This window comes from Catharus ustulatus, chromosome 5, assembly GCF_009819885.2.
Source record: "Catharus ustulatus isolate bCatUst1 chromosome 5, bCatUst1.pri.v2, whole genome shotgun sequence".
In the NCBI taxonomy this organism is placed as follows: domain Eukaryota; kingdom Metazoa; phylum Chordata; class Aves; order Passeriformes; family Turdidae; genus Catharus; species Catharus ustulatus.
Window position 1 is genome coordinate 19628821 of NC_046225.1, and position 12487 is coordinate 19641307.

The 12487-nt window shown below is 41.0% G+C and overlaps 1 protein-coding gene across 4 annotated transcripts in view; it reads left to right on the top strand.

Annotated features, from left to right (window-relative positions):
• GRID2 (glutamate ionotropic receptor delta type subunit 2) overlaps positions 1-12487 on the top strand; it is a 698066-nt gene that overhangs the window by 621720 nt on the left and 63859 nt on the right. For all 4 annotated transcript variants that reach the window (XR_004417944.2, XR_004417943.2, XM_033060210.1 and 1 more), the window contains exon 14: positions 9554-9720. Coding sequence is in view for 2 of the 4 variants with exons in the window: in XM_033060210.1 (XP_032916101.1) it covers positions 9554-9720 (167 nt within the window). In the remaining 2 variants the exon portion in view is untranslated. The remainder of the gene's footprint in view (positions 1-9553; positions 9721-12487) is intronic.

Consider the following 12487-nt stretch of genomic DNA (forward strand, 5'->3'; position numbering starts at 1 on the left):
TGTGCAGTATGAGGTTTTAATAGAGCTGTATCTGCACCCAGAGCACTGCACAGCTGCAAGGCTGTTTGTACAGATGCAGGCATGCAGCTGCTTTTCCTGACAATTTGGTCAGGCACTTATCACCTGTGTGTCAGAACTGTGTAGCATCCTTTAATATCCCTTAACAAGAGAAGAAAAAAATTTGTGTTCATTATTTTCCATTTAAATATCCATGCTGAAGGAACAAGGAGCATGCCAATAATATAGAACTGGGCAAATAAATTATTATTTTCCTGCTTTGGCAGTCAATTAAGGCCATTCTCCACCCTTGACACTGTGCTGGCAGCTCAGTTATTCCTGTGCAATGCAGTACCAAATTTCTTGAAAGCCAGAGAAAAACTGCAGTTCTTCCCTGCATTTAGTATATATGTGTCCAACACACTGTCCTTCTCATGGGAGTCCTGTAAGAGAAGTTGTTTTTAAGTTAGGTTGTGATATAAATGTAACTAGCAAGCAACAGCAGTTTAGATATTAGTTTTTTACATAGACATAGTCCAACTTGATTGTCAGTGAAATAAGTAAGACAACACTGATGAGAATACATTTGCTAACAAGGTGGTGGCCCTTTTCAAGCCATTCCTGCACAGATGCTGGATGATACCAGCTACACATTGAATGAAGTGCTAAAATATCGAGTTCATGATTTTACGATGCTATTACATGTGTTTTTCAATTTCTTTTCCCATAGTTTGGTGCCAACTAATGAAATCATTCACTCAAGTAAGATGTTTACACTGTTTTGTGTGAGGGGTTTGACTTCCTGTTTTGTGACTGCAGGCATGGACTTGTAGGCTGACTGCAGGCTGAGCAACAGAGACAGGAGCTAGTTTCAAAACTTACAGGGACTTTGTGTCACAAGCTGTTCTGTTGTGTCATCTCCTCAGTTGTCTGCATGGTGACAGAAAGAAGGCAGCCTGAACTGAGTAAAAAATGTGACTGCACTGGTCTTCTTCCCCCTGCCACAGCTCCTAATGTCTTCCATGGGTCCTAAACTGCAAAAGAAAGAGAAATCCTTCATAGCTCAAATCTGCAATGTTCTCATTTCCAGTGGGTTCAAAATACCTTGCAAGAATCCAAATGCATTCAGCAGTGGGGTCTCCAAAGACCTGACAAGCCAGAGACAAGGGATGGTGTGGTGGCATTAAGAAACAGACTGTGCTGCAGCCTAAACTTATTGTCTTCCAAAATAAATGCTTAGAGCCACCCTATGGCAGCCTTTATTGAGCTCTCAGAGAAAGGGGATGACAGATGTTGCTGAATGGGAGAAACATGAAGGGATGGGAACAAATCTCAGTTTCCTTCTTTCCATGGCAACATGATCTGCTGCAATCGGGGGAAGATTCACCACCAGAGAAGAGAAGTAGTTCCATGCAGGTTTTCCAGAGGAGAAGGAGGCTTTTGAGGGAACCAAAGTCTGTATGCAAAGCAAACTGATGTGGAAGCACTGAGCTTCATGATGCAAACCTGTTCCTGCACAGTCCAGCCCAAGCTTGGCCAGCAGTTTGTGCTTCCTGCAGGTTGGCACAATGAGAGGAAACATGCAAAATTGCTGTGCAGTGTCATTTCAGAGAGGGGAAAAAGAGGGGCTGTGAAGCTTTTCTATTGAAGCTTGAAGATACTGTGTCTCAACCAAGCTGGCTCTTTCCATATCCGGGCAGGAGATGCTTATCAAAAAGGGAAGAATAAAGTGGTTCTAAAGAAGGTAGTTAAATTCATTCGTGTGACTAGTGGGACATCTTGAATCCTGTTACCTCTAGGAAAGTGGTCAGGGCTCATGTACAAGGAATATAAAAAACTGAAAGATAAGACAGTTTCTTTAAAATGAGTTTCTAAAATGAAAGTATTCTTTCAAATGAGCTTTTACTGAAGAATTTTTCAGTATCACTGGTAGTTTTGCAAAGATTTTTCTTGTGGTTAAAGTTCTTTTTCAGCTGATGAATGGTTTTGATGAGTAGTTTTTTGACTTCTAATGAGTTTGCTCTCCTAGCAGTTGGTATTCACTAAGCATATCTTTGAAAAAGGAATCTGCCCAAGAATTGCAGTAGGGCTTCTATTCTAAAGAAGGGGAACAAGAATCCTTCAGGCAGCATCATACTGGACTGATTTAATATAAAGAGGGATGCTGCTTTTCTATATTCACCTCTGTTTAACTCCTTCATGGTACTTTAATCCACAAATTATTTTTTTACCCAAATGAAGAGTATTGACCCATGTACATTTCCACATTCAAATGTTCTTTTACTGGGAATTAATTACCACAAAAATATTAGTTTATCAGAAGAGGGAAATCACTTTAGCAACATTTGGTTTAAATTTCTCATTATTAAGACTGCCATTTGGTTGCCACAGATCTAATTTTCTGAAGTGCTTTCATATAATTTCTGTATATGACCTTCACTAGTGATACTCTTAAAATAGTATGCATTGCTATCTGCAGCACTTAGTTGTCAAGAAACAGGTGAGAAGCTGGCATAATAAAAAAAGATATTGCTTCTTTAGCTTTCAAAGGCCTGCTTTGGTGAGGTTTATTTTTTTCTCCTATTTCTCTTCCATCTGAAATTAATGTTTGCTGTAGCAAACCCATGGTTTGGCTGCATGTCAGTGATCAGCATGATCTGCTGGTTTTTTAGTGCTTTGCTGTGAGCACCTGAAGAAGCAGGTCCCTTCTCCCACCACCCTCAGAAATGTACCTTCAATTGGCATCCACTGATTCGATCCTCTGGCTATTTTCTTTCTTGTTAACTTACAAGATACCTTTAATTACAATGGCAAAATGTGAAGGCACTGAGCACTGGGAAAGTTCTGACACTGTGGTGCCCCCTCATTACAGAGCTCTCATACCTGAGTAATTCTTATTCTGGATGAATTAGCAGTTCTGCCCAGTGGACCAAGTGAACATGTGACCATGAGGCTTTTTCCCAAGAAACCGATGACAGGTTGCATATGAGGAATTAATTCTTTTCCTGAGTAAGTTTTAAGTGTAACAAATAGACATGCTATTCAAGCTGATACAGCACTGTAATGAAAGATAAACTTCATACTGAAGAGGAGGTGAGGCTGGCATTTCTAACCTCTTCTTTCTTCCCCTAAGCTTTCAGGTGTTTCATTTTCCTGCTGCTGTTTTCTCCTGGGCTCAATCACGCTTTTAGAAACTATTCCTCACTTTCTGTTTGGATAAGTACAAAGAACACATGTCCATTTTTTTCAAATAGTGGCCCTTGAATTTAAAAAACTTTCTGTAGACCCCGCAAAATTACATATTAAAGGTGGTGGTAGTAGTAGTAGTAATAGTAGTAGCTGGTTGCCTTGATGACTGAATGGAGTTTTAGTAATTTCACGATTATAAGCCGCACCATTTTGACTAAAATTTTGCTCCCAAACCGGAAGTGTGGCTTACATTCAGGAGCGGCCAATATATGAACAAATTTTGGAAATTTCCCAACCCAGAAGTCCGAGCCAGCAGCGGCCCCGGGCAGTGGGGCAGTGGTGGCGCAGCGGCAACGCTGTCCGGCCCCAGGGGGCGCGGCGGTGGCACTGGCTGGGCAAGCCCCTCTCCCTCCTCCCAGCAGCAGCGGCCAGGCACACCCCTCTCCCTCCTCCCGGGAGCACTGGCCAGGGACGCCCCTCTCCCTTCTCCCGGCAGCACCGGCCGGGCACACCACTCCCCTGCCTCCCAGCGGCAGCGGTGAGCAGGGCTGGGGCCGCTCCCTGGCGGCCGCCCTGAGCAGGGCTGAGCCAGTAAACCCCCCACCATCCCGCTGATTCTGTTACTATTTGGCAACTTTGTTGCACGCGGGTCCTCCCTGCGAATGACAGAGCGGCTTATAATTGGGTGCAGCTTATTTATGGACAAAGAACGAAATGTTTGCCAACACCCAGAGATGCGGCTTATACTCAGTGCGGCTTGTAATCGTGAAATTACTCTCTCTCTCTCTCTCTCTCTCTCTCGCTATATATATATATATATATATATATATATATATAAGAATTTTAATTCTGTGCTCTAACACCACCATGGGAACCCAGCTCCTATCTTGCACTGCAAAGAGCTGTCAGCCAGACTCAGACTCCCTGACTGCATGACTGCATTTCACTCTTAAGTTCTGCAAGTCAGCCACATGTGCTGTCCTGCAAGAATGTGAGGCAAGAAGTGCCAAAATTATACTTTGGATGTATAGAAAGATTTGCTTTTGTAAATCAGTGGGATCTATTCAACCAAGCTGAAATGTAAGGGCTTATTTCACTGGGATCCAAATAGAAGTCAGCTAGATTTGTGCCCTTTGTGAACAAAACCCAGACTTGAAACCTTGGTCCCCTGAGGAAAACAAATTAGCAAATAAGAATTTCTCTGAAGGCAGATCTGACTTCTGCTGCAGTCTGATAAACAGCAACTTCATTGGCCTCTTGCAAGAGGATTATGGAAAGTGTTTCCATTCCCTTCTGCTGAAAAAAGCCCCTCTCTTGTGAATGCCATCAAACTGTTTACCAACATCTGAAAATCTAGATTTAGGCTTCCACCTCAGATTTCATCTTTTCCTTTGCCCATTTTGGAGTACAATATCCACATTACCTATACCAGCTCTCGCTCATCTATTTGCAAATCTTCATTCAATTTTCTCCCCTCTCCTTCATTCCTTGTGTAATATCAGCCTTGGCAAGGCTGTTTTGTAGAGAGGAGCAAACCCTCTGCAGGCTGTAGCTGCTGCACACCTTGCTGAACATTGCAAGAGTGTATAAAAAATTTGATTTATGTATTCATATATGCCAAAGTCTCACCTCCACACTGACGGGCATAGGTCTAGCCGGCAGCACTGGATGGTGTCTTTTCCTCTGTGTAGTCACTGCAGTGGAATGGCCTGTTTTGGATAACAGGACCCTCAAAGTGCTGCAGGTAATTAATCAGTGTCTTGATTGGCTTTAGGTCAGTTCTGAAGCTGCTGCTGCTATGCTGCTGAGAAGGCTGCTTCTGTTTTTGGCTAAAATACAACAAATACTACAGCTGACAACCTCATAGGCAGGGAAAGGTGTTCAGCTGTTGGCACTGAAAAGGGAAAGGAGCAGGAAAAGCACCACCACTGTATCTCAGGGTTGTAGGCACAGAGTGTTCAGAAAATGGGCTTCATCAACATTATCTAATAATTTTCAGATTTGCTTCTAGAAAATTAGCATAATTTTAATTAGTTTAAACTTAAGATTCCCTGGCCTTATGAGTTCTGGGGTTTTTTTAACAGTTAACACATTTTATGTATGATGAAATATTTAGAAGAGGTCTGCAAGAAAAATAACTGCCAGTTCTTTTCAACCTGCAATCGATTCTGTATTTTTTTCTTTCATGAGGATTCTTTGTATTTCTTTTATAAAGGACTTCAAAGTACAGAAAAGATATTATCCAAGAATACAAGTATGAAAAATTGCAGCAATTGGTTGTTGTTTACTCACAATTATTTTTTCTGAAATTTAACATTTGCTAGACCTAGAACTGTGCTTTTAGAATGCCAGAGTTGTACACAAATACATTATTCAACTTACTCTGCATGAGTGGGTTAGCTGTAACAAGAAATACTATCCACATCCCTCTTGGCATAAAATATGTGCATATGCAATAGTGTAATGGCTTTAAATGTTTTCCTCTTATAACTCAATGGGTTTTTGATGGAGTCATCCAGGATAAATTTTAGCTAATATCTACAGACAGGGCTTCAGCAAAGAAAAATTTTTAAGTGTTCGGTGATAGAAAATAGAAATATAACAGCCCTATAGAAATAGTTTTAACATCCATGTGCTGATGACTCCTGTTCTGGGTAACAAGCCTTTTTACAGTAACTCCTTCTGAATTGCTCACAGGACCATGAAGTCAAGTCAGGCATTTCTGTGTGGTACCACATCTCCCAGTTTCACTTAATGACCATTGTAGTGCATGAGTTCAAAGTACCCTGATGATCAATTAGCAGTTTCAATTTTGCCTGGTTTTGTTGTTGGGGTTTTTTTTCCCTATGACAATAGATATCAGATAGTCCAAAAGTCGTTTTAGCCTCTGCCATAGTGACAGGCAGGAAGCCACAGGGAAGGAGAGTGAAGTGTCAGTTCTCCATGCCCTGGTGGACTGGAGAGCTGGGGTCACTGCAGAGTGATAATGTGCTGCCCTCCTGCAAATGCCTCCCTGGTGATGCAGGGCTGCATGGCCACGTGTGAGCAGCATCCAGATCTGCCACCATCCTGAAATGTTGTTCTCTCTACACGAAAGGCCAATATAATGATGAGGAAATGATTCAGTTCTTCTGCAAGAAGTGAGTTGTTGTGAGTAGCATGTCTTGCAAGGATCCTTTTTTTTAATTTTTTTTCACCAAGGAGATTCTGCTTTAATTTAGCTCCCATAATTGCCTGAAAATAAGTTCCTTAACTTTTTTCTCATAACACAGAGCTGGAATTTTTGCTGTTGATTTTGAGGCCCAAAGTAGAAATCTTCTGCATAACTACTGAAGAGCTGCAAAATATGTTCTTCCCTTGGTAAGAGGGACAGAAGGATAAAAAATTTTAATTGGTAGTTTGTTCTGAAATTCCCTTGTACTTTTACAAAGAGCATCATGTCCTCTTTCCATTGTGTAGGTGCAAGTCTGTGAAATATCAGCAGTGTTCCAGGTACTCTGCAATCTAGAAAAATTTTATTCTTAGTGCTTTAAGCTAAAGTCAGTCTTGAGCTGTGTGAAAGATCCCTGAACAAGGAGTTTAGACAGACTCTCAGAAGAAGAGTATGCTAAAAAGGAAATCCTATAGCTCCAGAGCTGGCAGATAACTGATTCTCTCTTAGTGAAATAGGTGTTTCTCCCATGCATAAAAATTAAGAATTGGAGACAGTTCAAAAGTAGTGTCACTGCTAATGGGAGGGCTGAACTGATAGATTTGCAAGTAAAGATTAAAGAAAGCTATATCCAGCTCAGCTGATAACATAAAGATCCATCAATAATTGAAAGGTGTCAGCCCCAAAGTGTGAGTGAGAATTTAGAACTGCAGAGCAAAAATACCTAGGAATGACATGAGAAAGTTATGTATAAAAAATAGGTAGTAACAATAAGGATTGCAAGCATGAAATTACAACTTAGGTTTGCTCCATGGTTTTGAATTCCTCAGTTTTGTAAGTGAATAGGGGAAAATGCTAAAAGGATGTATTGTAATGCATGCAGCAATCATGTGTTGAAGGTAGGTGATGGGAATGATCCCTTCTGGCTCTTCAATCTCTTTTGTGCCCCATGCACTTTAACTGAGGCTCACTGTGATCTTATCTATGAAAAGTAATATCTTCGTGGGAACCTGAACTGTGATATTATCAGCTCTGCTCTGAGGATCTTACACATACCACTTCATCACAGATATTATTGACAGTAAGTGCTTTTACCACTTTTATATATTCTCTTTGTGAGTTGTTTTACAGCAAGGTAGCTAAATCAAGAGAATTTTTCCTGACCAGCTGAGCAGCTAATAAGTCTCCTTGCAAGCACTTAGGTGAATTCAATGCACTAGGATGATAAAAAGGCAGGTTAGGACAAAAGCGGGTGTCAAAACATAACCCTCTGCTCTTTCCATCACCTCAAAGGTTACGTCCCACATGTAAAATTACTTGGGTTTTGAACCCCACTTTTCCTTAATTCTTTTGTTCAGAAAGTCTATCTGATCCTTTTCAGGATTCATTTGCCCACTTCTGATCCTCTGCTTTTGTCTCCTGTTTCTCTCCCTTGCTCTCTGCACATCATGATCCTTTTTCAGGCTGAGTCATTATCCTGTTAAATTCTCCTAGGAAGGGCTTTTTTCTCAGTCATGCTATTTCTTACTCAAGTGGTGCCTGTAGGAAGATCAGAACAACCCATGCTAGGAAGAGCTCTGTGAGCGGCAGTACCTATAGGACAAGCATACAAGTTATATTGTTTGTTAACTGCAAATTCACTTCTATCCCTTATCCCCTGCCTGTTTAGACAGACCTAAAACTCCACTGGGAGGAGAGAAAAAATATTCTTGACAATTTGCAGAACCTGAAGATTAAAACTGGCCCAGTCATGCGTTGTGTGTGTGTGTGCACTTTGAAAAGAATTTTCTTTATCCTGCGGGTCCTGTGGAGTTCACAGATAATATGGCTCCCTTTCTGCTCCAAAATCTGCACAAATCCTCCCCCTGCCATGCCTACAGATGGAAGGAAATAGGAAATATTCCCTTGCCAGGCCTGCAGTAAAAAAGAATGTGTCCCAAATGCAATCGTTCCCTGTGCACTACATCTTGTGAGCAAGCAGACGGTGTGGCTTGCTTCAGTAACTTTTATATGTAAACAGTCTTTAAAAACATAATCTACATTGTCAAAGCCTAATCTAAATGATGTACTGACATTGCTTACTTTGATATGCTGACTTGGTTTTGAATTCTCTCTGGATTGCCTGGCCCCACATGGCCTTTTTGTGTTTTGTTTACTTTTCACTTAGCTGTCACGTATTTATTCCCATTAGATGTACAAAGTCAATGGAGTCAGCCTAGTTTTACAGCTTAGTTGCCTAATACAGCACAGGAAAAAGCTAAATGGAGCCAAGCAGAGGGGCAGGAAAAAAGCAGAGGGATTCTTCAGGTCTGACACAGAGACCAAAGAAACAGAAAACCAGCAAAAGATCTGGGTCTGGTAGAGCAGCTAGAGATTACTGTTTTTTCAGAAAAATATGTTATGTCTGGAAAGCAGAAATTATATTATTCATATAGACTGAGTTTCTGCTATTAAAGGCTTGCTCCCAAATAAAAGCCTAGATTTTGTATACATCACATATTTTTAGTTTTTTAAAAAACTGGATTTGTTTCAAATGTGAATGGATGGGGAAATGTTACTTTAAAAGCTTTTTCAGTGTAATGATCTGGTTGCCTTTATCTTAGTCAAACAGTTAAAATGGCTTACATCATCTTGCTCTTTGAAGATATGTGAAAATGTCTCATGCTGAGAGAAGTAATCCCAAAAGATCTACTTGGTGGGATCATGCCCACAGAGCCCATAAGACAAATGGGTCTTTGTGAAGTCTGTGACAACTTGAAGCACGACTGAAATGTGGACCATCCTGAACAGTGTCTTCCCTCTGGATAGCCATGCCTGCCTTGCCATGCTTCTCCCAATGGGAATGCCTACCCTCCCTCCAAATGGTTGTTTTTACAGCTCACAGAAAAAACAGTGGGGGATTTCATTTGGAACTTAGTGTTGGGGGAGAGAGCGCGGTGTTTCCTTTGTTCCCTGAAAAGGGACAATCCATATTTCTTCCATGGCACTGTGTCACTGCTGGCATGTTGTTTTCAGGTCACATTTCTCCAGTTTCAGCCGAGGTGCTCAGCCCAAGCCCCTCACGGCACCAGTGTCTGGGCACCTTTGGTGCTGGCAGCAGTTGGGCACCAAAACCTCACTTCCTTTAAAGAGCTAAAACTGCCCCATTTCCAGGTGCACTGACCTCCTTCTGGACTTGGCAGTCCCTAGCCTGAGCTTTTCCTCTGCTTGGCACAGGTGAAACACGGGAACTATGCCTTTGTGTGGGACGCAGCAGTGCTGGAGTACGTGGCCATCAACGATGCGGAGTGCTCCTTCTACACGGTCGGCAACACAGTCGCGGACAGAGGCTACGGGATCGCCCTGCAGCACGGCAGCCCCTACCGAGACGTCTTCTCACAAAGGTAAGCCTTTGCAGTAGCAGGAGCAGGTACTGAGGGAAGGTTACTCTCAGCTCTGGACCCTTCTTTCAATTTAATTTTGGGCAAAGGAAAAACATCTTGTATTTGCAATCCGCTTCATTGCTTGCATACGCATTCATTTTTCTCCGAGACACTGAATTATTCACTTTTCTAGAAACTGCATTAAAAACACTTTGTGTTGCTCTTATTTGAATTGTTCTTGTTTCTTCTGAAAAACATTAATGAGATAAACTCAACTTCATTAGCAGGAAAATGAGGAAAGAGTTGCTCCATTTGTTATAGAGAGTCAGCACAACTCAACCCTTCCTATTACAGAAGCTGAAAAAGAAAGTGAATTTTGACACTGATGGGAAAACTAAAGGGGATGAATAAGAACATTTGATGTTTTTGTGGAAAGACCCCTATTAGTACCCAAAAGCATAGGTGTTTATCTCCCTACTAATCAATCTCTTGGCTTACAAAAGTGACATCTCTAGAGATGCTACTCATATGGTGTTTCTATTAGGATTGGAAATACTAAATTAATTGTATGTAATGTGCCTTCGTAGTATTTCATTCCTTTTGTATTGATTCCAAATTAGGATGTGTGTCAAATGTACAAAAAAAAAAGAAAAAAGAAAATTTAAAGTGTAATATCTGCAGTTTGACGCTTAGGAGAAGACATGAGCTAGTCTCCTGATCTTTATTTTCATTCTGAATCTGGTCTCTCAGCCTGGTTTCTGTTGGTTTGTGTTATGTGTATGAAGCAAAATTTTACAGTTGCTGCAATGGGATTTCTGTTGTGTGGCTGCCAGGTAAACATACAAAATATGCTTAATTTGGGCTGTTGCCTTTGCCTTTGTCCAAAGACTGCGGTGGGGGAGAAAGTAGCCAGTAAGTAATACTGTGCAGATCCAGAGCAATCAGTCTCTGCTCACACCTTCTGCATGAAAAGAGGAGACTTGGATTCTTTGCATCTGTTCCACTTTGGGATTGATATTGCTGAATTTTGTGCTAATGTAGTAGCCACATAATAAAAAATATTTCATAGGATCAACAAAAAATTAATTTTAATAAACATGTATGTGCCCTGTATATTACAAAGAGGCAAATATTTACCAAATACTGTAATACTCTCATATTCCAGCTGTGATCAGGCTGGCTCTGCTTAAAATCTCTGGCTCTCTACTGTTCGGGGTCTCTATGCAAAACAAAGGAGTAGAATTCCTTCCTGTAATCTTTCAAAGAAATTTTTCCACCTGTTAGAGTTCTCAGGTGCTTGTCAAGGTGTTAAGTCATCTCTCCACAGCCTTATCTATGTAAGCCTGAGTACAAAAACTGGAAGACATTAGGGAATTTCACAGTCTGTGTCTTTATTACTAAAACAATGAAACCGCCAAGTGACACAGCACAGCCCACGCCTGCATTCTTCATGCCCACCACTGCTGCTCCTCTGCAAGTCAAGGTGGGTGCATCCAAAGTGCCCTCAGAGACTGCTTGGGACAGGGTTTATGGACTGGGTATAGCTCTTGGCATAGGGAGAAAGTGGTTGTGGCTGGTTCTGGTACGAGAGTTTCCTGCTGGTCGCAGCATTTAGCACGTGGAGCGGCTGGGTTACAGCTTCTTCTGATGCACTGCCTTCAGCAGAGTATCACTGGATCACTGGGCTGTGCAGGCCTGACATTTCCAAGTACAATTTTATTTCATAAGAAAATTTTGGCTTTTCAGTGTATTATTATATCTTGGAGCTATAGGAAAGCAGAAGGAAGCATAAAAATTTGCACATATATAGGCATTTTTATCTGAGGATCTTTGAAGCAATACTTAAATATTAGCATTTCTCAGGAAAGCAAATGCTATTTCCACTTTATGCTTAGAGAATCCATAGCATCAGGAGACTTAAATGAAATCCCAAGGTCATATATTGTCCCCTGGTGGAATCAGGGATCATAGGCACTCATTTTTGATTTCCTTCTAAAGTTGTCAGAGTTCAGGTAGATGAAGAAAGGGATTATTTGTCAGATATTGGGCCATGGGAGGATCTGGATGGATATGCAGAACTTAGCACTGGTGAGAAAATAACTCATTACATTGGGAGGAATAATGGCTGAACAGAGAAATTGGAATTTGCTTGGTGTGACACTCCCTCATGCAGAATTTAGAGAGCCTGAGATATATATTCTGAAAATGCGTGAGCTGCTGTGCTTATATTCTTATTTCTGTATTATGGGAGCATATTATATAGCATTTCTAATTATGTCCATAAATATAAATTTACAGTTTAAAGCAGCGAAAGACCATATAGGAACAAACATAGGAAAGAGAAATCATGCTTACAAGGTAGCTTACAAGATTTTGTTCTTAACACCCTTTTGTACTGTTCCTTAAGTTCACATCCATGTGGTTTTTACACATCATCCTTACATTTCTTCCTAATGAAAAGGCTCAACAACCTTCAGCAACTGCAGTCTGCATGCTAAATAGAGAGAGGAATAGATTCATTGTATAGGATTAGCAAATGTTCACATTAATACTTCACATTTTTAATGCAGTAGGGAACTGGTTAAAAATATATTGGCACTTCTTGATCTTTCCCAAAATAAATATATTTATGTGAAAATAAAGGCCCTTTTAAGAAATTTCATATAAAGCCATAAGCTGCACAGTGTTAAATCCCTAGGGTGCAGCTGTGAAAGGTCTGGCAAGCTTACAGGAGATTTTGTTCTCTGTGCAGGAAGCACAGGCACGCGTTTAAAGCTTTTCAGTACCT